The 27,504-nt window shown below is 47.4% G+C and overlaps 1 protein-coding gene across 3 annotated transcripts in view; it reads left to right on the top strand.

The window, feature by feature from the left end:
- Positions 1-27,504, top strand: part of CFAP46 (cilia and flagella associated protein 46) — a 798,890-nt gene that overhangs the window by 243,090 nt on the left and 528,296 nt on the right. For all 3 annotated transcript variants that reach the window (XM_063962013.1, XM_063962014.1, XM_063962012.1), the window contains exons 12-14: positions 2,794-2,984; positions 4,523-4,751; positions 11,701-11,821. In XM_063962013.1, the coding sequence (XP_063818083.1) occupies positions 2,794-2,984; positions 4,523-4,751; positions 11,701-11,821 (541 nt within the window). The remainder of the gene's footprint in view (positions 1-2,793; positions 2,985-4,522; positions 4,752-11,700; positions 11,822-27,504) is intronic.

Below are 27,504 nucleotides of genomic sequence, written 5' to 3'. Positions count from 1 at the left end.
GCATTGGATGTGCATCACAAAACACCTTGTTTGTGCATATGCACGCTTACTCTACAGAGAACTGAGAAACAGTTAAATTGCTCCGTCGGGCTCCTATTCTATAGACACCAATCAGGGGGTGCGCAAAAAAACCCTGAATTGCCACCAATGAGTTCAAAACAGAATTCATTAAATGTATCATAATCAAACTGTGTGTGTGCCTCTGCTTTGCAACGAACACCCCAATTCAGCACAAAAGGGGTTATTCAGGTTTGTTAGCAAACCAAAAAAGCACACTAATGGGCAAAATCATGTTGCACTGCAGGCGGGGCAGATGTAACATGTGCAGAGAGAGTTAGATTTGGGTGGGTTATATATTGTTTCTGTGCATGGTAAATAACGGTTGCTTTATTTATATTTTTACAGTACAATTTAGATTTCAGTTTGAACACACCCCTCCCAAATCTAAATCTCTCTGCACATGTTACATCTGCCCCACCTGCAGTGCAACATGGTTTTGCCCATTAGTGTGCTTTTTTGGTTTGCTAACAAACCTGAATAATACCCAATATACAGTTTTAGTGCACAGACTCTGCTAAAGGAAATGTTGTTCTATATTGTTGCACACAAGTAGGTGCACTGGTGCGACTGGCTCATATTTTGCAAGCAACACTCTCCGTCTGCCCAGCTCCTGCCCTTAGCTTACAAACCTCTGCACCTGCCCAAATCCATGCTCATTGGCAGAACTTGTAGCACAGTGTGACCTATTTTACTAGCACGCTTTATAAATAGCCTCTAGTGCAGGCTTTTTCAACCAGTGTGCCGCGACCAGTTGCAAGGTGTGCCGCGGAGCCAGAGCAGCTTCCTGCACCTTCAGAGTGAACTGTTGGCCCAGGCTCTTCTTAGAGGATCAGTCGTGCTCCGGCCGTGACGTATGCCTTGAAGACGCGGCGGTGTGATATCATAGGTCACAGCCGCCGCGTCTTACCACCCAGCCAGCCCACCTGCCTGCATACACAGCTTTCCTTGCCCACCTACAGCCACACCTGCCCGACCGCCCGCTGCTCAGTATTCTCAGCACTCCACTATGAACAATCCCCGCCACTGAGGGACAGGGAGGAGGACAGCTGACCGGTAGGGGCTAATATTTGTTATTTTTTTCTCCTGTGGGGAACAATAGGATTTATGTGGGGAAAATAAGGATTTATGGATTTATGGAGGGAGCAATGTGATTGTTTTTTCTGTGTAGGCCAATGTATGTGTGGATTTTTTTTTTAACTATGAGGGCCAATGTGTGTTTTTCGTTTTTTTCTGTGGGGAACTGATGGTGTGCCTTGGCAATTTTAAAATATTGTTCAGTGTGCCGCGAGTAAAAAAAAGGTTGAAAATCACTGCTGTAGTGTTACAATGTATGGAAATACTGATACTGACTTAATTGTAAAATCAGAAGATCCCTCTTCTACGAGTAAGCCTCCACAGACATAAAGCGGTTTAAGGGCCTAATTCAACATGGGTCGCTATTCAGAGAAATTGCAGTTATCTGCGAGTAGAAAGGCGCTACCCCACGCAGATCGCTATCCACTCGCAGATTCATACGCAGTTCCCGGAACATCGAAGATACTTTTCCATCTGAGCAAATGTGAGTAGGTCTGAGGCTGCCACTAATCTGCGACTGAGACGGCCTGGAAGTGGTTTGCGCTGACATCAGAGACTCTCCCCAAAAATGCCTGGGCACGCCTGTGTTTTTTCTGACACACTCAGAAAACATCAGGTTTCCGCCCAGAAACTCCGGCTTCCTGTCATTCTAACAGCGGCTACATTGCGACTATGATCTGTACGCATTTTCTGTCACTATTACCCCTCGCACACGCACAATGCGAATGCTATGTATGCGCAATCGTTTGATAATTGAACAATTTGCGATTTCTCTGAATAGCGATCCATGCTGAATTAGGCCCTAAGCCCGCTGAAGATGGTTTAAATTGAAGGGGCCAAACTTGTAAATTTCTGTCAGTTTGTAGTCCCCATTAATAATAATGGGAATTATGATCTGCAGTGCTAATTCGCCTTTTGCAGAGAGTTCTGTGAAAACTCCTGCAATAGGCTTTTAGTACATAGCAACAATTCAGAAAATTTGAGAGGTGCGTAGCCAAACTGAATTGCTGTGTAAACATAAAGCTGTCCGGCATTTGTGGGCTACATGCAAAAGCAGCCAGTATTTACCCTGCTTGCAGAAACAATAAATGTATTTGCATTTTGCATCTCTTGCATTGCAACTTGGTTTATTCCAATTACTTGCTTTTTTTTGCTTTGTTCCCAATTCAGAATAAGCCCTATTGAGTCTTCTATGGATTTCCAAATGCCTACTATATGCTACCTAATCATACTTGCCTACTCTCCCTACTCTCTACTCTGCGGGAGGATCACGTTTTTTGGGGTAGCCCCCTGCACCACTGGAAGAGTAGGCAGGTCTCCCGCATCCTAGTGATGCGGGCAGGATGGAGAGATACTCTCCTGTGTTCGCGGGTCCGTAGAGTGTGGAAGGGGCTAAAATTATGCGAATCGCGTCATTTTAGCCCCGCCCCTTCCAGCGGACCTGCATATCGCAGCATTTTCCGGATGTGGGGGCGGTGTTTGTTGATGTCACAGCCCGGCTCCGCCCCCAGAAGTCTCCTGCAGCGTCTCCTTTCCGGGCTTCTCCCGGAGAGGAGAAATTCAAAGTAGGCAAGTATGTACCTACTATTTAGTGTTTTCATGTTGACAGTATGATCATTTCTGATAACAGATCACCTAAAGCAAGTTTCTGTTTCACAGGCACAGTTACGAGTTATAAGGAGACTAGAATCAGCCTTACAAGACGCTGTCCGTCTAGGTGACCCTGTCACCATGCAGAATGTGTGCACTGCACAGTGGAATCTGTGTCTGCCTTTACTACAACATAATCTTCGCAAACACGTAAAGAAGCCTTTAGTGTCTATGTCCCAGGCATTAGAAAGCATCGATAGGCAAGTATTGCTAGTTTTATCTTTACAGCTGGATTATGGAGAAATAATTTATTTCTAGAATAATTTATTTTGTATAATAAGCGTTTCTATGTGTTGTATCTCCCCCTGCAGCTACGATTTATAGCTGCAGCCTTGTGAAAATCACACATCATGTTTACATTGCTCTTCTATCTGCCATTCTGCTCTGAGATCTTCACATCTCATTGGCGAATGGGTGTTTGTGTTGTCCACATTTACATTGTGCATGCACATTATTGACTACAGTATCTCCGATTTTGACTTTGCGATTTCCCCTGAACTCCCGGCACCCTGAACCACCCATATTGACTATTTTTACTTGAGATTTTGACTATGTGAGATTTTGACTATACTTTTTACTAGATTGTACACAATATAGTCAAGATTGACTTGCCTGCACAGTCTATCTTTTCTTGCGATACCGACCCCATGGGAGCGTGCATCGGTATCGCAAGCTGTGTACACACGGTGCGATTTGCACTAACTTTCCTTATGATTTTGACTACATAGTCAAAATCGTAAGCTTACATCGCTCCGTGTGTATGCACCTTTCGCGTTTGATGATGTGACCTCCAGGTGCTTAATGAATAATTATGCACCCAGCAAGCTCGTCATCAATATTGGCAGCAGCTGATTCGGAAGGGTGGGGAGAATGTAAGCTAGGTAAGTCTGTATCTTTTACAAACTTTTACCCCCGTCACACCAAAATCCTTGGTCCTACCCAGGATTTGGATAATGGTTCCAATCTGGGTCAAACTTGGGACAGTCCCCGTTCACACCGCGGCTCCGAACTGGAATATACCTGTGTCGGCCCAGTTTACACTGCACACGGATGGGCAAAATCCTGACATGGGCAAAATACCGACATTTAAAATACTGACAAGGTCATAATACCGACATTTAAAATGTCGACAGGTCAAAAAGTCGACATGAGTTTTTCATAATTTTTTCATTGCAATCGACTTGTTCATACTTTACCATCCCAGGGGACCTGAAGAGGGAATATAACTGAAAGGGGAATACAATAGTGTGCCGAGCGTATTGAGGCACCGTGCCCGAAGCATGGCGAGTGAACGCGGCATACTGTCAACCTATGTTGCCCATGTCGACCTATGTTGACATACATAAAAAAAACTCTTGTCGACTTTTTGACCTGTCGACATTTTAAATATCTGTATTTTGACCTTGTCAGTATTTTAAATGTCGGTATTTTGACATTGTCGGTATATTGCCTTTGTCGGGATTCTGACCGCCGGTCAATTGTTGTCGGGATTTTGACCGTCGGGATTTTGATTGTAGACATTTCATACTGATCCCCTGTGACCGCCCTCACAAGACCCTCTCGGCACATGCGTAGTGCGACTTAGATGCACACACAGCATGAAAAGTAGGTTTCGTCCATCCGTGAATCAGGCCCTGACTTTATATCAGCTGAAGTGAAAAGGAATTATTTGTAAACGGAAATTCAGCAACTTTAAACGAATGACATACATTACTTCTCTCTCTCTCTTCCCTTTTAGTTTACTGACTGTGATGCGCTGCCAAATTCACCTGGAAATTGCTCAGATAGAAAAAGAGGAAGATCGCATTGAAGTTGCTATAGGACACATTCAGAAGGCTTTGATTCTGGGAGGTAACGGGGAATACCAAAACCTCCTGAAAACTTGTCTTCATCGTCTACAGCTCCGAGCTACACTGTACACAAAGCCACAGTGCCCAGAAGATCAGGCAGCGATGATCATAGAACAGGTAATACCCCCTATTCTATGCAACCTCTGAGATTTAAGTGCATCTTGTGCCACTTGACAGGTAGGAATGAAGTCTTTTCTCCATGCAGCTCAGTAGAAAGCTGTCAGTCATTTTTTCTCTAACGTCCTAGTGGATGCTGGGGACTCCGTAAGGACCATGGGGAATAGACGGGCTCCGCAGGAGACAGGGCACTTTAAGAAAGAACTTTGGATACTGGTGTGCTCTGGCTCCTCCCTCTATGTCCCTCCTCCAGACCTCAGTTTGAATCTGTGCCCGGACGAGCTGGGTGCTACTTAGTAAGCTCTCCTGAGCTTACTATAAGAAAGTATTTTGTTAGGTTTTTTTATTTTCAGAGAGATCTGCTGGCAACAGACTCTCTGCAGCGTGGGACTGAGAAGAGAGAAGCAGCCCTACTCACTGTGGATAGGTCATGCTTCTTAGGCTACTGGACACCATTAGCTCCAGAGGGATCGTACACAGGATTTCACCCTTTGTCGTCCGATCCCGGAGCCGCGCCGCCGTCCGGAAAACAGAAGCCGGTGACAGAAGCAAGAACACTTCAAAAGCGGCGGCAGAAGACTCCAGTCTTCAAACTGAGGTAGCGCACAGCACTGCAGCTGTGCGCCATTGCTCCTACATTAAACCCACACACTCCGGTCACTGTAGGGTGCAGGGCGCAGGGGGGGGGGGGGGGGGGGGGCAGCAATTAGGAACCTCTTGGCAAAAAGCAGCATATATACAAGTGGGCACTGTATATATGCATGAGCCCCCGCCATTTTTACACACAAACGCGGGACAGAAGCCCGCCGCTGAGGGGGCGGGGCTTCTTCCTCAGCACTCACCAGCGCCATTTTCTCTCCACAGCTCCGCTGAGAGGAAGCTCCCCAGGCTCTCCCCTGCAGAAAGCTTCCCCCTTAGAAAGGGAAATAGTGTTAGCTGCAATTCACAAATTGTATCTTCAGCAGGTGGTGGTCAAGGTTCCCCTCCTTTAACATGGAAAGGGTTATTATTCGACCATGTTTGTGGTACCGAAACCGGACGGTTCGGTCAGACCCATATTGAATTTAAAATCCCTGAACATATACCTGAAAAGGTTCAAGTTCAAGATGGAATCGCTCAGAGCGGTCATCGCAAGCCTGGAAGGGGGGGATTTTATGGTGTCTCTGGACATAAAGGATGCATACCTTCATGTCCCCATTTATCCACCTCATCAGGCGTACCTCAGATTTGTGGTACAGGATTGTCATTACCAATTCCAGACGTTGCCGTTTGGTCTCTCCACGGCACCAAGAATATTTACACGGTAGAAGAGGGTAAAAAGAGAGGGAGGGCACATAAATTAGGCGCAAAAATGCTTTATATACAGCAGCTACTGGGTTAACACTAAGTTACTGTGTGATTCCTGGGACATATAGCGCTGGGGTGTGTGCTGGCATACTCTCTCTCTGTCTCTCCAAAGGGCCTTGTGGGGGAACTGTCTTCTAAAATAAAAGGTTGGATAAAGTTGAAACCTTAGGACAGTCGGGGTCACAGCCCATGCCTGATCCTATGTCGCAGAGACCGTCAGGGTCTCAGAAGCGCCCACTATCCCAAATTGTTGACACAGATACCGACATGGATTCTGACTCCAGTGTCGATGACGATGATGCAAAGTTACAGCCTAAATTGGCAAAAGCCATCCGTTATATGATTATAGCAATGAAGGATGTGTTGCACATCACAGAGGACACCCCAGTCCCTGACAAGAGGGTTCATATGTATGGGGAAAAAAGGCAGGAGGTGACCTTTTCCCCTTCACATGAGCTAAATGAGTTATGTGAAAAGGCTTGGGAATCTCCAGATAAAAAACTGCAGATTTCCAAACGGATGCTTATGGCGTATCCTTTCCCGCCAACGGACAGGTTACGCTGGGAATCCTCCCCTAGGGTGGACAAAGCTCTAACACGCTTATCCAAGAGGGTAGCCCTGCCGTCACAGGATACGGTCACCCTAAAAGATGCTGCGGATAGAAAGCAAGAGGGTACCCTGAAGTCCATTAACACACATTCAGGTACCTTACTAAGGCCGGTAATTGCGTCGGCCTGGGTGTGTAGTGCTGTAGCAGCATGGACGGATTCCTTATCTGAGGATCTGGATACCGTAGACAAGGATACTATATTAATGACCCTGGGGCATATAAAAGACGCTGTCCTGTATATGAGAGATGCTCAAAGAGACATTAGCCTACTGGGCTCTAGAATAAATGCATTGTCAATTTCTGCCAGAAGGGTCCTGTGGACTCGGCAATGGACAGGCGATGCCGACTTAAAAAGGCACATGGATGTTTTACCTTACAAGGGTGAGGAATTGTTTGGGGAGGGTCTCTCGGACCTGGTCTCCACAGCTACTGCTGGAAAATCAAATTTTTTGCCATACGTTCCCTCACAACCTAAGAAAGCACCATATTACCAAATGCAGTCCTTTCGTTCACAAAGAGGCAAGAAAGTCCGAGGTGCGTCCTTTCTTGCCAGAGGCAAGGATAGAGGAAAGAAGCTGCACAACACAGCTAGTTCCCAGGAACAGAAGTCCTCCCCGGCTTCCACTAAATCCACCGCATGACGCTGGGGCTCCACAGGCGGAGCTAGGCCCGGTGGGGGCGCGTCTCTGAAATTTCAGCCACAAGTGGGTTCACTCCTAGGTGGATCCCTGGGCGATAGAGATTGTGTCTCAGGGATACAAGCTGGAATTCGAGTAGATGCCCTCTCACCGATACCTCAAATCGGCCCAAGGTAATGGCGGAAATGATGGTGCTCCTGCGAAAGCAGGGGGTCACAATTATCCCATACTTGGACGATCTCCTCATAAAGGCGAGGTCCAGAGAGCAGTTGCTGATCAGCGTAGCACACTCTCGGGAAGTGTTACAACAGCACGGCTGGATTCTAAATATTCCAAAGTCGCAGCTGATTCCTACGACGCGTCTGCCCTTCCTGGGCATGATTCTGGACACAGACCAGAAGAAGGTTTTTCTCCCGACGGAGAAGGCGCAGGAACTCATGATATTGGTCAGAGACCTCTTAAAACCAAAACAGGTGTCGGTGCATCACTGCACGCGAGTCCTGGGAAAGATGGTGGCATCATACGAGGCCATTCCCTTCGGCAGGTTCCATGCGAGGACCTTTCAATGGGATCTGTTGGACAAGTGGTCCGGATCACATCTACAGATGCATCGGATGATCACCCTATCCCCCAGGGCCAGGGTGTCTCTTCTGTGGTGGCTGCAGAGTGCTCACCTTCTCGAGGGCCGCAGATTCGGCATTCAGGACTGGGTCCTGGTGACCACGGATGCAAGCCTCCGAGGGTGGGGGGCAGTCACACAGGGAAGAAATTTCCAAGGTCTGTGGTCAAGTCAGGAGACTTGCCTTCACATCAATATCCTGGAACTAAGGGCCATATACAACGCCTTAAGTCAAGCGGAGACCCTGCTTTGCGACCAATCGGTGCTGATTCAGTCAGACAACATCACCGCAGTGGCTCATGTAAACCGCCAAGGCGGCACAAGGAGCAGGGTGGCGATGGCGGAAGCCACCAGAATTCTTCGCTGGGCAGGGAATCACGTAAGAGCACTGTCAGCAGTGTTCATTCCGGGAGTGGACAACTGGAAAGCAGACTTCCTCAGCAGGCACGACCTCCACCCGGGAGAGTGGGGACTTCATCAATAAGTCTTCGCGCAGATTGCAAGTCGGTGGGAACTGCCACAGGTGGACATGATGGCATCCCGCCTCAACAAAAAGCTACAGAGGTATTGCGCCAGGTCAAGAGACCCTCAGGCGATAGCTGTAGACGAACTAGTGACACCGTGGGTGTTCCAGTCGGTTTATGTATTTCCTCCTCTTCCTCTCATACCCAAGGTGCTGAGAATCATAAGAAAAAGAGGAGTGAGAACAATACTCATTGTTCCGTATTGGCCAAGAAGGACTTGGTATCCAGAGTTGCAAGAAATGCTCACAGAGGACCCATGGCCTCTGCCTCTAAGACAGGACCTGTGGCAACAGGGACCCTGTCTGTTCCAAGACTTAACGCGGCTGCGTTTGACGGCATGGCGGTTGAACGCCGGATCCTAGCAGAAAAAGGCATATCGGATGAGGTTATTCCTACGCTGATAATGGCTAGGAAAGACGTGACGGCTAAACATTATCACCGTATATGGCGAAAATATGTTGCTTGGTGTGAGGCCAGGAATGCCCCTACGGAGGAATTCCAGCTGGGCCGTTTCCTTCACTTCCTACAGTCGGGAGTGACTTTGGGCCTAAAATTGGGTTCCATTAAGGTCCAGATTTCGGCCCTATCCATTTTCTTTCAAAAAGAACTGGCTTCTCTTCCTGAAGTCCAGACGTTTGTAAAGGGAGTGCTGCATATTCAGCCTCCTTTTGTGCCTCCAGTGGCACCTTGGGATCTTAATGTGGTGTTGAGTTTCCTGAAGTCACACTGGTTTGAGCCTCTCAAAACCGTGGAGTTAAAATTTCTCACCTGGAAGGTGGTCATGCTGTTAGCCTTGGCTTCAGCTAGGTGTGTGTCAGAATTAGCGGCTTTGTCACATAAAAGCCCCTATCTGGTTTTCCATATGGACAGGGCAGAATTGCGGACCCGTCCACATTTCTGCCAAAAGTGGTGTCATCTTTTCATATGAACCAACCTATTGTGGTGCCTGTGGCTACTCGTGACTTGGAGGATTCCGAGTTACTAGATGTGGTCAGGGCTTTGAAGGTTTATGTAGCCAGAACGGCTAGAGTCAGGAAGACTGAGTCGTTGTTTATCCTGTATGCACCCAACAAGCTGGGTGCTCCTGCTTCAAAGCAAACTATTGCTCGCTGGATCTGTAACACGATTCAGCAGGCTCATTCTACGGCTGGATTGCCGTTTCCAAAATCAGTAAAAGCCCACTCCACAAGGAAGGTGGGCTCTTCTTGGGCGGCTGCCCGAGGGGTCTCGGGATTACAGCTTTGCCGAGCGGCTACTTGGTCAGGTTCAAACACTTTTGCAAAGTTCTACAAGTTTGATACCCTGGCTGAGGAGGACCTTGTGTTTGCTCATTCGGTGCTGCAGAGTCATCCGCACTCTCCTGCCCGTTTGGGAGCTTTGGTATAATCCCCATGGTCCTTACGGAGTCCCCAGCATCCACTATGGACTACGAGAAATAGATTTACCGGTAAGTAAAATCTTATTATCTTCTTACCTACATATTAAGCACATATGGCCACAATTCATGCACAATGCTGATGTTTGTGCAAATTGTCAATGTTCACATAAGTAAATTAAAATGAATAAATTTCCACACAACCGGAAACCCTCCTCCTCTTGGCTAGTGGCTCAAATTATGACATCATTAGCAATGGTATATAATATGACTACTAGAGCCGCCGTCACTTTATGCAGTTAATGCGTCAGAGCTGCTGCTTATGCCGAGTGGTAGCAGCTTCTTCTATCAAGTTGCAGTGTGTGTGTGTGTGTGTATTTATTTATTATGCTATGTTTAACCTTTTGCTGACCACTTATCTTATTTATAGAATTTAAATATGTTTGAAACAGCCTATACTATAGATCAACTATAGTGTTAAATATTAATACTGTATTCCCAGTGTATGAAAAGAACAATGGGGGTCATTCCGACCCGATTGCTCGCTGCAGTTTATCGCAGCACATTGATCGGGTCGGAACTGTGCATGCAATGGCGCCGCAGTGCGTCGTTCCCTAGCGATCGCCTCTGCCTGATTGACAGGCATAGGCGGTCGCTGGGCGGGAGGGGGCTGGACAGCAGCGTTAAGGGGGCACGGTCCGGCCAACGCAGGTGCGGCCAGACCATTGGGGGTACGGTCCGCGGCGGCTGCATTACGTCACATGCAGCCGCTGCGACTCGGGCAGCGAAGAGGTTCTCCCGGACAGCCGCAGGAGCTGCGCTGGCCGGGAGTTACTCCTGAAATGCAAAAGCATCGCCGCTGTGCGCTGCTTTTGCATTTCTGCAGGGGGGGGGGGGGGGGGGGCGGCACTGTGTGAGTGCCTGAGTGCCTGATTGTAGCTGTGCTAAATTTAGCACAGCTAAAATCAACTTGGAATGACCCCCAATGTTCAGGGTTGTTACTGGGTTCTTCTACCGCTCTCCAAGACTCCCACACTTGCTTCAATGTTCTGCAGAGTGGGAGATTGTGGATTGCATTTGGAAACCCCCCTCTAGAAATCCTGCGTTTGCCACTGGTTCTACTGCGCATGCATCGAAAGTCATTAAAAGGTTGCAATGTGCATAATTTTCAGTTTGTATGCACAGAGTCACAGTAGCAACTGAGACCTACAGTAAATGTATTGGGTGGTGACTGGAAGGTGGCTATTCACTGAGCTGCTCTAGGAGTGTTACGGGAGCTTTGCAGGCATGTCGCATAAGCAATTGCGAACTCAGTCGCTTATATGCTTACATTGGAGGCCGTACTCTGAGGTAGATTCTGCACTAGGTGTGTGGTCGCTTAGATGCTTACAACTTGTTATATGGCCAAATATCTGCATAGTTCTCCGTACACACAATGCGGAAGTAATTAAGGTTGATGTGCGTGCAAAGGCCCCATAATGTCTGAAACATGTGGGGGGTAGGTCCTTGGAGAGTAGAGCATCCTCCTATCTCTTGCCCAGTTCCCTAGTGAAGTATGCAAGGGAATGAAGATGCGATTTGCAGCATTTCATAGTGGGAAGTCGGGTCATGATAATGCAAATCACTCCCTCATACCCCCTGCATTTGCCACTTGGACCTCCCCTACATATTAGGGGTTCATTCTTTAAGACTCTGCTTCTTCTTTCCTGTATCTATATAATGTACTTATTTTGTGAGAGTGTAGAAAATGAATGGGTTATCCCAATTGGAGTTGTAGATCACTAGCTGGAGATCATTAAGTCATCTGCTTGATGCATTTATCTTTCGTTGTCATAGGCAAAACAGAGCGGCATGAAGGACTCTGTAAGGAAGAAGCGGTCACTGCTTGTCAATGCTGGTCTCTGTCTGGCTCCTGATGTGTTTCAGATGGTTCTTGATAGTGAAAATGAAGCAAAAGGTAATCCACCCTCGTAATGATCTGGAATAATAATTTACTTTTAGTACATTACCCCAAATTAGTACATTACTAGTTCCTTTTTATCGGCTTTTATGTACAAACCCATCCCCTTGTTGTTCCTAAATACACTTTGGGGGTCATTCAAACCCGAACGCGGCATTGTTGTATTTATTTATATGCTTACCTCTGCTTTGCTCGCAGTCGTGTCAACACCCACTTGACCCGCATTCACTAACTATGTACAAATGCCCTGAAGCCACCTAGTTACGCTCCCCTTCAGTGGAAGGTGGATGTGTGACTGTTATGTACGCTCAGCTCCGGGTTATACGCAGTGCAAAAACAATGTCCGTTTGCAAAACTGACTTTCGTTCAACTCTGCATCAGCCCCATTAGACTGAAGTAATGTATCACAATGTCTCACATTTTCGGGAGTATCCATAAACCCGCATATGTAAGTGCAACATTTGTGTCTGTTGGTAGTTTAAAAAGCAAGGCAGGGAGCTTGGACTGGAAAGGCGCTCGGTGGACAAGTAATAAGAAGCAGGCTGCATTGTTATCGGCTCATAAAAGGGGATATTTATACTTGTATTAAATCCTTTTCACTGGACCTTGAGATATAAATCCAAATGTAATAGCCTGCGATTGGCAGGCACCAGCGTGATTTCAGAGACATAGCTGGTAGATTATTGTATTTGCTATACCACCGTTGAATCAAGTGGTTTAAAAGCAATAAATTAAATTCCCAAGAAACTAGTCAGTGACGTGCAGTCCGGGGTGGCAGAGCCGCACCTGTCATACGCCAAGGGTTTTTGACTTTCAAAATGATTAGAATAATACAAAGAAGATAATTACAGTATAATATTAAATATTCTCTTTGTATTATTATATATCAATTTTATAATCAAAGTTCGCTGTATTCACTGTATTTGCATGGAGAGATGAGAGGTGAGGCAGCAATGAGCTGAGCCTCCCTTGATGGTCAGACACTGACTGACTGCCTGGCTGGAGCAGGGGTGGGGTAGCTCAGCAACCATTAACACTGCAGTGAAAAAGGACCAGGGTAGGTAGCAGTCAAAGCTGCCTTACTGGGGCGTGGCTTCGGCGGACATGGAGTAGCACACAGGTTGTGTGGCTCTCCAGCTTTCTCATCCGTTTTTTATATCCTGTGTCCCCCCCTGGGTCTGCAGGTGACCCCAGTGCTGGTGTGAAGCTGTGGAGGGACCCCTGTGTTACTTTGGGAGCCGTGGGCTGCTCTCCCTCTGTGGCCGGACTGTTTCTGTACTCGGGGAGCCGGGGCCTGCTGCATCACGTGGGACGCCGCTCTCCCGTCCTCCCGCACTACCGCGCTACACGATGCCTATGCCCGCTCCTACTGCCGCCGCTGTGTGAGGCGTAGAGGCCGGAGGCTTTAGTGAGTGCTCTGCTGCTCTGCCTGTTCTCGTGGGAGAGACTGAATAAACCTCTGCGACGGTGCTGCCGCGGGTTCCGCCACCGCTCCTTTGATCCACCGCTGTTTCTCCTGCTCCATTGCATATCTTCTGAGGCTCCATTGGCACTGCTGGGGAAGTCAAAATACACCCTGGGGGACCTGTGGGAGAGCTTGCCTGCCTCCTGCCTTGGGTTATACAGGTTGAGTATCCCTTATCCAAAATGCTTGGGACCAGAGGTATTTTGGATATGGGATTTTTCCGTATTTTGGAATAATTGCATACCATAATGAGATATCATGGCGATGGGACTTAAATCTAAGCACAGAATGCATTTATGTTTCATATACACCTTATACACACAGCCTGAAGGTAATTTTAGCCAATATTTTTTATAACTTTGTGCATTAAACAAAGTGTGTCTACATTCACACAATTCATTTTTGTTTCATATACACCTTATACACACAGCCTGCAGGTCATTTAATACAATATTTTTAATAACTTTGTGTATTAAACAAAGTTTGTGTACATTGAGCCATCAAAAAACAAAGGTTTAATCTCACTCTCACTCAAAAAAGTCCGTATTTCGGAATATTCCGTATTTCGGAATATTTGGATATGGGATACTCAACCTGTAGTAGCCACATGCAGGCTGCATGTGGCTACTCTGCTGGGCTGCCATATTACCTCAGTGATCTGTGACATAGTGCAGCTTGCTTTTCTCTAACGTCCTAGTGGATGCTGGGGACTCCGTAAGGACCATGGGGAATAGCAGCTCCGCAGGAGACTGGGCACAGCTAAGAAAGAATTAGTACTACCTGGTGTGCACTGGCTCCTCCCACTATGACCCTCCTCCAGACTTCAGTTAGAATCCTGTGCCCGGCCGAGCTGGATGCACACTAGGGGCTCTCCTGAGCTCCTAGAACGAAAGTATAGTTTAGGTTTTTTATTTTACAGTGAGATCTGCTGGCAACAGACTCACTGCAGCGAGGGACTAAGGGGAGAAGAAGCGAACCTACCTAACTGGTGGTAGCTTGGGCTTCTTAGGCTACTGGACACCATTAGCTCCAGAGGGATCGACCGCATGGAACCGGCCATTGGTGTTCGGTCCCGGAGCCGCGCCGCCGGCCCCCTTACAGAGCCAGAAGCAAGAAGAAATCCGGAAAATCGGCGGCAGAAGACATCAGTCTTCACCAAGGTAGCGCACAGCACTGCAGCTGTGCGCCATTGCTCCTCATGTACACCTCACACTCCAGTCACTGAGGGTGCAGGGCGCTGGGGGGGGCGCCCTGAGAAGCAATAAATACACCTTGGCTGGCAAATATATCACAATATATAGCCCCAGAGGCTATATATGTGATAAATACCCCTGCCAGAATCCATAAAAAAGCGGGAGAAAAGTCAGCGAAAAAGGGGCGGAGCTATCTCCCTCAGCACAATGGCGCCATTTTCTCTTCACAGTGCAGCTGGAAGACAGCTCCCCAGGCTCTCCCCTGTAGTTTTCAGGCTCAAAGGGTTAAAAAGAGAGGGGGGGCACTAAATTTAGGTGCAATATTGTTTATACAAGCAGCTATTGAGGGAAAAATCACTCAGTTATAGTGTTAATCCCTGCATTATATAGCGCTCTGGTGTGTGCTGACATACTCTCTCTCTGTCTCCCCAAAGGACTTTGTGGGGTCCTGTCCTCAGTCAGAGCATTCCCTGTGTGTGTGCTGTGTGTCGGTACGGCTGTGTCGACATGTGGGATGAGGAAGGTTACGTGGAGGTGGAGCAGAGGCCGATAAATGGGATGTCGTCCCCTGTGGGGCCGACACCAGAGTGGATGGATAGGTGGAAGGTATTAAACGACAATATCAACTCCTTACAAGGCTGGATGACGTAAAACAGCTGTGGGACAGCCGGCTTCTCAGCCCGCGCCTGCCCAGGCGTCTCAAAGGCCATCAGGGGCTCAAAAAATGCGCCCGTTACCTCAGATGGCAGACACAGATGTCGACACGTAGTCTGACTCCAGTGTCGACGAGATTGAGACATATGCACAATCCACTAGGAACATCCGTTACATGATCTCGGCAATAAAAAATGTGTTACGCATTTCTGACATGAACCCAAGTACCACATAAAAAGGGGTTTTATTTTTGGGGAGAAAAAGCAGCCAGTGTTTTGTTCCCCCATCAGATGAATGAATGAAGTGTGTAAAGTAGCGTGGGTTCCCCCAATAAGAAACTGGTAATTTCTAAAAAGTTACTGATGGCGTACCCTTTCCCGCCAGAGGATAGGTCACGTTGGGAGATATCCCTTAGGGTGGATAAGGCGCTCACACGTTTGTCAAAAGGTGGCACTGCCGTCTTAGGGTACGGCCACCTTGAAGGAGCCTGCTGATAAAAAGCAGGAGACTATCCTAAAGTCTGTATATACACACTCAGGTTATATACTGAGACCTGCAATCGCCTCAGCATAAATAGTGCTGCTGCAGCGTGGTCTGATACCCTGTCAGATAATATTAATACTCTAAGACAGGGAAAATAGTTTGCTAACATAGAGCATATTAAAGACGTTGTCTTATATATAAAGGATGCACAGAGGGATATTTGCCGGCTGGCATCCAGAATTAATGCAATGTCCTTTCTGCCAGGAGGGTATTAGAAACCCGGCAGTGGACAGGTGATGCTGCCTATAAAAGGCACATGGAGACAGGTGCGGTAGGGGCGCGTCTCGGGAACTTCAGGGACCAGTGGGTTTGCCCACAGGTGGATCCCTAGGTTCTGCAAATAGTATCACAGGGATACAGGCTGGAGTTCGAGGCGACTCCCCCTCGCCGTTACCTCACCTCAGCCTTGCCTGCTGCCCTCGGAGAAAGGTAGTACTGGCGGCAATTCACAAGCTGCACTTCCAGCAGGTGAAATCTAGGTACCCCTCCTTCTACAAGGCCGGGGTTACTATTCCAAAATGTTGTGGTACCGAAACCAGACGGTTCGGTGAGACCCATTCTAAAATTGAAAGCCTTGAACACTTATATACGAAGGTTCAAGTTCGGAATGGAATCGCTCAGGGCGATTATTGCAAGCCTGGAGGGTATCACTGGACATCAAGGATGCTTACCTGTATGTCCCTATTTACCATTTTCACCAGGAGTACCTCAAAATTGTGGTACAGGATTGTCATTACCAATTCCAGACGTTGCCGTTGGTCTGTCCCCGGCACTGAGGTATTTACCAAGGTAATGGCCGAAATAATTATCCCGTACTTGGACGATCTCCTTATAAAGGCGAGGTCCAGGGAGCAGTTGTTCGGCGGAGTAGCACTATCTCGGGAAGTGCTACAACAGCACGGCTGAATTCTGAATATTCCAAAGTCGCAGCTGGTTCCTACGACGCGTCTACTGTTCCTGGGTATGGTTCTGGACACAGAACAGGATAAAAAGGGTTTCTCCCGGAGGAGAAGTCCAAGGAGTTGTCGTCTCTAGACAGAGACCTCCTAATACGTATACAGGTGTCGGTGCATCAATGCACGCAAGCCCTGGGAAGGATGGTAGCTTCTTACGAAGAAATTCCATTCGCCAGGTCCCATACAAGGATTTTCCAGTGGGATCTGTTGGACATGTGGTCCGGGTCGCATCTTCAGATGCATCGGCGGATAACCCTGTCTCCAAGGGCCAGGGTGTCGTTGTTTGTGGTGGCTGCAGAGTGCTCATCTTCTAGGGGGCCGCAGATTCGGCATACAGGACTGGGTCCTGGTGACCACGGATGCCAGCCTTCGAGGCTGGGGGGCAGTCACACAGGGAAGAAACTTCCAAGGCTATGGAAAAGTCAGGAGACTTCCCTACACATAAATATTCTGGAACTAAGGGCCATTTACAATGCCCTAAGTTAGGCTAGACCCCTGCTTCAACACCGGCCGGTGCTGATCCAGTCAGACAACATCACGGCGGTCGCTCATGTACACGACAGGGCGGCACAAGAAGCAGGATGGCGATGGCAGAAGCCACAAAGATTCTCCGATGGGCGGAAAATCATGTGTTAGCACTGTCAGCAGTGTTCATTCCCGGAGTGGACAACTGAGAACCAGACTTTCTCAGAAGACTCGACCTCCACCCGGGAGAGTGGGGACTTCATCCAGAAGTCTTCCAAATGATTGTACACCGTTGGGAAAGGCCACAGGTGGACATGATGGCGTCCCGCCTCAACTAAAAGTTACAAAGATATTGCGCCAGGTCAAGGACCCTCAGGCGATAGCTGTGGACGCTCTGGTAACTTTGTGGGTGTACCAGTCGGTGTATGTGTTCCCTTCTCTGCCTCTCTTACCCAGAGTAATGAGAATAATAAGAAGGAGAGGAGTAAGAACTATACTCATTGTTCCGGGTTGGCCAAGAAGAGCTTGGTAACCAGAACTCCAAGAAATGATCTCAGAGGACCTATGGCCTCTGCCGCTCAGACAGGACCTGCTGCAGCAGGGGGCCTGTCTGTTTCAAGACGTACCGCTGCTGCGTTGACGGCATGGCGGTTGAACGCCGGATCCTGAAGGATAAGGGAATTCCGGAGGAAGTTATCCCTACGCTATTTAAAGCTAGGAAAGAAGTGAACGCTAACCATTATCACCGCATATGGCGGAAATATGTTGCGTACTGTGAGGCCAGGAAGGCCCCAAAGGAGAAATTTCAGCTAGGTCGATTTCTGCACTTCCTACAGTCAGAGGTGACTATGGGCCTACAATTGGGTTCCATTAAGGTCCAGATTTCGGCTCTATCGATTTTCTTCCAAAATGGAACTGGCTTCACTGCCTGAAGTTCAGACATTGTCAAGGGAGTGCTGCATATTCAGCCTCCTTTTGTGCCTCCAGTGGCACCGTGGGACCTCAACGTGGTGTTGGGTTTCCTAAAGTCACATTGGTTTGAGCCACTCAAAACCGTGGATTTAAAATATCTTACGTGGAAAGTGGTCATGCTTTTGGCCTTGGCTTCGGCAAGGCGGGTGGCAAAATTGGCGGCTTTGTCATGCAAAAGCCCCTATTGGATTTTCCATATGGATAGGGCAGAATTGAGGACTAGTCCCCAGTTTCTTCCTAAGGTGGTATCAGCTTTTCACTTGAACCAACCTATCGTGGTGCCTGCGGCTACTAGGGACTTGGAGGACTCCAAGTTACTGGACGTAGTCAGGGCCTTGAAAATTTATGTTTCCAGGACGGCTGGAGTCAGGAAGACTGACTCGCTGTTTATCCTGTATGCACCAAACAAGATGGGTGCTCCTGCTTCAAAGCAGACTATTGCTCGCTGGATTTGTAGCACAATTCAGCTTGCGCATTCTGTGGCTGGCCTGCCGCAGCCTAAATCTGTAAAAGCCCATTCCACGAGGAAAGTGGGCTCTTCTTGGGCGGCTGCCCGAGGGGTCTCGGCTTTACAACTTTGCCGAGCTGCTACTTGGTCAGGGGCAAACACGTTTGCAAAATTCTACAAATTTGATACCCTGGCTGAGGAGGACCTTGAGTTCTCTCATTCGGTGCTGCAGAGTCATCCGCACTCTCCCGCCCGTTTGGGAGCTTTGGTATAATCCCCATGGTCCTTACGGAGTCCCCAGCATCCACTAGGACGTTAGAGAAAATAAGATTTTACTCACCGGTAAATCTATTTCTCGTAGTCCGTTGTGGATGCTGGGCGCCCGTCCTAAGTGCGGACTGTCTGCAATACTTGTAGATAGTTATTGTTAACTAAAAGGGTTATGGTTGAGCCATCTGTTGAGAGGCTCTGTTATGTTCATACTGTTAACTGGGTATAATATCACGAGTTATACGGTGTGATTGGTGTGGCTGGTATGAGTCTTACCCGGGATTCAAAATCCTTTCCTTATTGTGTCAGCTCTTCCGGGCACAGTATCCTTACTGAAGTCTGGAGGAGGGTCATAGTGGGAGGAGCCAGTGCACACCAGGTAGTACTAATTCTTTCTTAGCTGTGCCCAGTCTCCTGCGGAGCCGCTATTCCCCATGGTCCTTACGGAGTCCCCAGCATCCACTACGGACTACGAGAAATAGATTTACCGGTGAGTAAAATCTTATTTTCGCTGTCTCTTGGTGGCCATCAGCAATTGTTACTGCAGGTAACGTGGGGTACAGCTGGACGGATTTGATATACTGCCATCTCCATAGACAGCTTCTGGACAGTATTGATATACTACGTGTCCATAGGGCAGCAGCTGAACATTTTGATATACTACATATTTTTACCCATAGCAGCTGGACGATTTTGATATACTATACTCCTCTACTCTCTAGCATCGGCTTGGCTGTCATGGTCAAACAACATCAATCTGCCGCGGCTGCGGCGAAGTTAGAGAAATTTGCTAGGAATCCTCCGACGCGGTCCCAGTAGGGAGGGGAGGCACAGTCGGCTTCATTGCCGCCCTCTCCGTCAGCTAGCTCCTCTTCTGTGGAGGCTACAGATGCCGCTTTGCAGAAAGTTCTGGAGGCGGTCTCGGCCAGCGAAACCCGCTTGGCCGACAGGATCGGTCAGGTCCAGGCGGACTTATCCATTATACACCAAGACCTTCAACTGATGCGTGAGAGGGTCTGCGAGGTTGAGACATGCATATCCACACTGGAAGAAACGGTTACGCCACTTGGTAGGCGTACTTCTGCTCTGGAGTCACAGATGTCGGAGGTGCATAGAAAGATGACGGATATGGAGGGAAGATTGAGATAGAACAATGGGGGTCATTCCGAGTTGTTCGCTCGTTGCCGATTTTTGCTATACTGCGATTAGTCGCTTACTGCGCATGCGCAAGGTTCGCAGAGCGCATGCGCTTAGTTATTTTACACAAAAGTTAGGTATTTTACTCACGGCATAACGAGGATTTTTCATCGTTCTGGTGATCGTAGTGTGATTGACAGGAAGTGGGTGTTTCTGGGCGGAAACTGGCCGTTTTCTGGGAGTGTGCGAAAAAACGCTGGCGTTTCTGGGAAAAACGCGGGAGTGTCTGAAGAAACGGGGGAGTGTCTGGGTGTGTTTGTGATGTCAAATTCGGAACGAAACTGACTGAACTGATCGCAATGTAGGAGTAAGTCTCGAGCTACTCAGAAACTGCTAAGAAATTTCTATTCGCAATTCTGCTAACCTTTCGTTCGCAATTCTGCTAAGCTAAGATACACTCCCAGAGGGCGGCGGCTTAGCGTGTGCAATGCTGCTAAAAGCAGCTAGCGAGCGAACAACTCGGAATGAGGGCAATTGTCCGCTTCGTTGGTCTCCCTGAGAAAGAGGAGGGTGCCTTCCCCGAAAAATTTCTTGAAAAATGGCTGCTGGATGAGTTCGGAGCAGAGGAGTTCACCTCACATTTTGCGGTGGAGCGTGCTCACAGAGTCCCGATGCGCCTATTGCCTCCGGGGGCACCCCCCGTACGTTTATTGCCAAGCTACTTCACTACCGGGATAGGGACGTGATTCTGAAACTGGCCCGTACTAGGGGCCCCCTCAAGTGGAATGGCTCTCCGATCTCCATCTTTCCGGACTTTGCTATTAACGTTCAAAAGGATAGGGCACAGTTTGCCCCCGTGAAACGCTATGCTATGCTCTTCCCGTCTAAACTGCGGGTAGTTTCTGATGGAGAAACTAAATTCTTCACGTCTCCTCGTGAGGCATCGGTGTGGTTGGACAGACGCTTCCCTGCACGGCGGGCACTGGCCGCTGACTGAACTCATGCTTATACATTCTCTATTTGCTAAGTATACTGTTTATTTACTGCCTGTGGTGTTTTTTTGGGGGATGTGTAGATTCTATTGGTGGGGAGTTTACTGAGATATTCTTAGGAGATACTATCCTGTTTTTTCATGTGATGCTGTGGTGCTCCCTCTATCCGTGTATCTGCCCCCTGTTGCCTTAGGTTAATATTCTGGTTTAGATCTCTATTCTAGTTTTGGGGCCGCACGAAGATGTCTGTCTCACTATAGGGTCCCAAATAGTTATATAAATGGGGTTGCTCTGGCGGGGTCTGGGACTCCAGGTCGACAACAAAAAGGTCGACACACCTTAGGTCGACGCCAATTGGTCGACACACCTTAGGTCGACATGGACAAACGGTCGACATGGACAAAAGGTTGCCAGGAACAAGGTCGACGTGGAAAAAGGTCAACATGAGTCTTTTATGTTTTTTTGGTGTCGATTTCTTCGTAGAGTGACCGGGAACCCCAATTAGTGCACCGCTTCCCCTCGCATGGCTCGCTTCGCTCGCCATGCTTCGGGCATGGTGCCTTCGCTCGGCACAGATTACCGTTCCAATCGTAGTCCACGTGGATCGTTAAGTATGAAAAGGTTCCAAAAAAGATAAAAATTGTGAAAAACTCATGTCGACCTTTTTCCATGTCGACCTTGTTCCTGTCGACCCTTTGTCCATGTCGACCTAAGGTGTGTCGACCAATTGGTGTCGACTTAAGGTGTGTCGACCTTTTTGTTGTCGACATGGAGTCCGGATACCGATCTGGCGGCCTTGGGGGGGACTTGAATTTAGCTGGAAGCTTCTCCTGTCTTGAAGTCACTAAATTCTTTGTCCCCTATTTTGGTTTCTTTTTGGCTTTGTAGAATGTGTTAAGGTAGTTTGCCTTAGTCGTTAGGGTTTGTTATTTTAGACTGTTGGTAGTTCGGGAATCAGGTATGCTGCAAGTTCTTAGTGGTGTACGGGGTGGGAGTGGGGGTTTTGTTAAGAAATTACTGTTTTGTTTTTATTTTCTGATATGCAATGTGCTTGTCTCTAATGTGCCTCAGTTGCAGCTAGTCAAGGGTATGGTTTTCTGGGGATGTGCTGGGGGTGGCTGGTCGCGGGTCATCTGCTTTATTATTGCGCTGCTTTGTTATGGTTTGGTTAAGTTTCTGTCCTGTAATGTGTCGAAGTCAGAAAAATGTCTCAATGCACACTGCCATATTTGCACCGCACACTGGTCCGTGCTGCGCATGCGTACGCTCTCCCGTGGAAGCGCATACCCGCAATAGCGTGCACTCGCACGCGCAGTATGCGCATTTACGGTAGAGTTTATGTGATCGTAGCGTGCGACTCATTCGTTACAAAGGTTCACAATTAATGTCGTTTATAGATCATGTTCCCCTCAATAGTTTCTGTAAGTTTGGTTTAGATAGAATGTCCCTGAGCGGAGGAATCCCTCTTTGTATTGCACGAAGGGTCTAACAGGAGTCATACAGCAGTGTTTGATACCCATCGGAAGAGTATTTAATTAGCAATATTCCGGTGTTGGTTTGGAGCGTATTAATCGCTCGTGCGAATAGTTATGAACATAAGAAGTTTATGTTCATTTCTATTATTTACCCATACTCAGGTATGCGGCGGGAAACCCAGTTTCCCACCCACCTGAGCCGTTTAAACTCAGCACAGCCCACCTGTATGAATCAACCTATGACCTTTGGTTACAGTACAGGGCCGAATTCCTGTGTCCAATAAACTGAAGGATTGTAGGACCAGGAGATTGCATTGTGTGTGGGGCATAAATAGGCAGGCCGACCACATCCAGCTCTCACTCTCTCATCAACGGTTATCTGCTGATAATCGGGAGCTGGATATCGAGGCGCAGGCGATCATACCCTTTGTGCGTAAGTTCTCTCCGTAATCATTGTCTTTCTGTGAGCCAATTCCTCTCTCTCCCTCTGTGTCTATCTCTCTCTCTCTATTTTCTCTTTTCTCTCGTAACTCCCCTAGACTAAACTTTATAGTATTGTATTGTATTGTGTTAGGCCAGGATAGTATTGTAGTTTATCCCTTAGTTAGGTGTTTGGTTAGGAAGTCTTTGTTATATTGTAGTGTATCATTTGTACTGTGTTACTCTTTTACAAGTATACTAGATATAATACAGATAATAGGCTTTGGAACCCTAAAACAGTATCTGTGTATTTACTATAGTGTTAAGTGTTCACTTGAGCGTCGGTGACGCTCAAACAGCTTTGTAGGTAGTCAGGCTACACAAAGTTGCATTTACACCCTGTATTCACATTAAGGTATATAGCGCATTACATTGTTAAAAGGTTTAAATATAAAGGTATTGTGCTGTGAGCGTCTGCACCGCTGGTGACCTCCTCGTGGTCTCGAGCGTACGCTACGTTACAGCGAATCTTTCCCCTAGACATAACCAATAACGTGTCCTGTGATCGCTGGGCCGTGAGCGAACGTGACGCTTGAGCGTCTCGCCTACGGCTGAGCGATCGTTACGCAAATAGCGTATCATTACGGTATTTCTTAAGTAAACAGCGTACAGTGTTCTTAGCTTCATAAGGGTTGTTTATACGACAAAGGAATTTAACATTGTCAATTGCGGGCTCGCCCGGTCCTTTTCACATCTGCACTAGGTAGATCAGCAGACTTTATCCCCCAGCAAAAGGGTGGGAGGTTGTCTCACAGTTGCTGACGGGATAAGCGTCTGCTTCGCTTAGGTAAAGAGTGCTGAAGGAACCCGGTAACCGGAAGTAAGAACAAAACGCTTGTGTCTTTTAAAACTGTTTATTTTTCTTTTGTCTTGCGTACGCACGCATATACCTGCATTTCTTTCCACTTGTATATTTCATTTTTCGTATATCACTATTCCTGTTTGCCAATTTTTATAGTTGATAGAAAGTGCAAAAAGAGATTTGCTGTTATTTAATAGTAAAAGTAATAATTAAAGTATAGAACACGGTTTTGTCTTAGAGACGAGGCAGCCAGTGTGCAGTGTGGATTGCGGTGGATGATCAGGGATCATCTACATTGATAAATAAATATTGTGTTACGGTGGATCCTCTGCATTGCGTACACGTGTCGCTAACAAAGACTAGCGTACGCAATCCGAAAGGCAGACGCACGCAGCGTACATTACGCAACGTAGCGTCTGGTTACGTCCACGTAGCTCAAGTTGTGATAAAGTGGATTTTAGCGCAAAGCGATAATTAGCGCAAAGGCGATAAGTAACGCACAGCGGTAGATAACGTGACGCGGTAAATAACGCAAATCAATTTTTGGAAAACCCGAAATTTAGTTTAACAGATCCTGCTCCTAATTAGTAACACACTTGGGCTGAAGACAAATTTCTGCGCAGAAATAGAGGTAGAAACAAAAGTGTACATGTGTTGAGTGAGTGTGTTTATACAATTTTAAAGGGGGAACCAAAAGGAAAGCCGAGTACTCGTCAAGGAACATACGTGTAAGTGACATATACGGTGGCTAGGGAGGCATCTCTGGTTAAATAAATATTTGAGCATTAGAGTATAGCGGACCATAAGGTGTAACAAGACCAGGAGGTCATAAGGTAACAAGACCAGGAGGTCATAAGGTAAAAAGGTCCGCTATAAAAGTCCAGTGGCACAACGCCTGGGGTGTTGGTGCAGAACCCATATAGGCCATTAAGCTCTGGCTGAAGGAATTCGCAGCCGAAATTTTCGATTCCACTGGTCGCTCCGCACATAAGATTAGTTGCTTATGTGCTGAACGATTGTACCGCACGTAATTGTGTGCATTGGTAAACCTGACCGGTACTATTTGTGTACGAAGGTCATAAACGCTATTTGTACATTCTGACGTGATTTGTGTAATTTTTTATTTTTGGAAGGGAAGTTCGCTGGTCACTCAGGAACTATCCAACAACCTAAACTTTACTGGAAAGAGTAAGTGTCCTGCGGGTATCCCTCATATGTTCCAGTAAACTGAAGGTTCCATAGGGGCCCTGTATCGAGTACGCCAGCACCATATCGGTGTGATCAGGTCGTATTGGTCGAGGTGGGCGAGTGAGTGGGGTACTCGGTAAACCGCCACCGCCGGCCTACTGTGGAGTAATTTGGTTGTCTGTAAAGGCTTGCTGAAAACCTTGATACAGAAAATCCAAGGAGGACTAAGCAACACCTACAGACGATGGGGGCCAGTTGCTCAGGTAGGGGGCGATCAACCCTGGTTCAGGTTGATTCTGTGAACCGACCAGTTGGGTCGGCAAGATACATTATGTGTGAAAAATACGGTAGTCACACAGAGGTTTTATGTGATGAATGGGAACGAATGACTGTACAAGACAGGGACAAGTTCCCAAGAATAGGTAGTTTCAGCCCGGAAGTGTTACAAAATTTAAGGAGGAGGATATGTCTCGTAAAACCAACAAAGAGACGAATTCAGCATTATGATTATTTACAGTTGTGGCACCAGGAAGGTGAGATACAGAGAGGTTTGGCTCTGGCGGCAGGATCTGGGGCAGTAAGGAAACTGATAGCCACAGCTCCTCCTCCACCATATATATCAGGAGAGAAGTTGATTACGGAGAAAGACGCACTGGGTTGTAAAACTAAAACTCTTAGTAACCATGTTAATGTTAATGATGTTAACCAAATAACCCATGCAAGTATTAACCCGTGCAAGTTGTACCCTGTTTTGAACCTTCCCCAGGAGTGTGATCAAGAAGACGATCCATCAACAATTTCAGCTCTCTCTCTTGCAGCCACCATTTCAGAGACTACAGTAGGCACATCAACAGCCACGAGATTAGTGAAGGCCCCTAGCGGAGGGATAGGTGAGGTCGTGTCAGCGGGTAAGTACGGCACCATGCATTACACTGAAACAATTGTACCACAAGTTGTAGAATCTACACAGAATGAAGTTGTTAGAATTGCTCCTGTAAAGGTGATAGTAGTTCCCAATGGGAAAACAGATGCATCAGGAGTCACACCCATCAGGAACATCGCCATGTATTGCCCGTTCACTAGAATGGAATTAAGGACCATAGTGTCTGAATTCCCAGACCCCAGAAAGGATTTAGTGGCAAGCCAAAAATATATCAGGGATCTAGGAAACACTTTAGAGCCCAATAATAAGGATTGGCAGGTAGTGCTAAGAGCTTGCTTACCCCCCAGTGTCGACCCAGTTAAATTCTTGGCTGATTGTGGACTAGACAAAGAGGTACCACTTACAGATGTGTACGACCAGGATAATGTAAAAAGGATAAATTTGCAGCTAAAAGAATATTTCCCAGCCGTTGCTAAATGGAATAAACTATTTTCCATCAAACAAAAAGAGTCTGAAACGGCAGCAGAATATTTCCACCGGGCATTATCAGAAATGGCAAAATACACTGGTATAGAAGACATAAAGACCAACCCAAACCATCGAGAAGTAGCAGTATCTGTACTGATGGATGGTTTGAAAGAAACATTAAAGGCTAGGGTACAGACCACACAACCATGTTGGCGAGGTCTGTCAGTGTCCACTTTGAGAGAGGCTGCTGTTGATCACGACAAAAACATCACTAGGCACAGGGAGTCGCAAAGTGATAAGTTGATGTCCGTAAGTATACAGGCGCTGACCACAAGGCAGCCTGCGTATGTACCACCGAATCCTGTGGGTAAGGCAAGTGGAATAACATGTTTTTCTTGTAACAGACCAGGACATTTTGCACGAGAATGTAGATCAAAGAATGTACAAAGATCTTTTCAACCCCCCAGACAACAACACCACACACGACATTGGGAGCAGGGTCCACAGAGGCGGAGTTTTGAGCCATATACAGGGGAAACAAAAAGATACCCCCCGAACAGAGATTGGCACGCCTCTGGTAGTTCCCAGCTAACTCCCCCACAAGTAGTTGCTGCCACTGGGATTCAGGGAGGTCACCATACCCAATAGGGGTGTGGCCATACCTGTAATCTGCAGCCAGTTAAATTGATTGCCAGTCTTGGAAGCGAACCAGAGATTGCAATCAATGTGGCTGGTAAAACTTTAAATTTTCTTGTAGACACAGGGGCGGCCAAGTCAGTGATAAATTCGACAGTGGGCATGAGAACCACTGGTAGGACAGTTCCAGCCATGGGAGTAACAGGAGTAGTCCAGCATTACCCTGTTAGCAAACCAGCAGAGATTACAATAGGACCTTTGCATACCAAGCATTCCTTTTTGCTGGCTGCATCGGCACCTACCAATCTCCTGGGAAGAGACTTACTATGCAAAATGGGTTGCGTCATCTATTGTACTCCTGAAGGTGTATTCTTGGACATACCTGAGAATCACGCTCAGGAAGTACGAGACATGTTAGACTCCCCATCAAAATTAATGTCACACACCATTATGACAAATAGGAACCCATCCCAGGTAGAAGAGATGACATCTCAGATACCAGAGTCACTTTGGACAAAAGATGGACAGGACACTGGATTAATGGCAAACGTAGCTCCAGTAGTAGTACAAGTAAAAGATGGTAGGATAGCTCCAAAAATCCCACAGTATCCTCTGAAGCCAGAGGTGGAGTTAGGAGTTTTTCCCGTAATAGA

Source organism: Pseudophryne corroboree, chromosome 3 (genome assembly GCF_028390025.1).
Source record: "Pseudophryne corroboree isolate aPseCor3 chromosome 3, aPseCor3.hap2, whole genome shotgun sequence".
In the NCBI taxonomy this organism is placed as follows: Eukaryota; Metazoa; Chordata; class Amphibia; order Anura; family Myobatrachidae; genus Pseudophryne; species Pseudophryne corroboree.
This window is presented reverse-complemented; position numbering and strand designations above follow the sequence as displayed.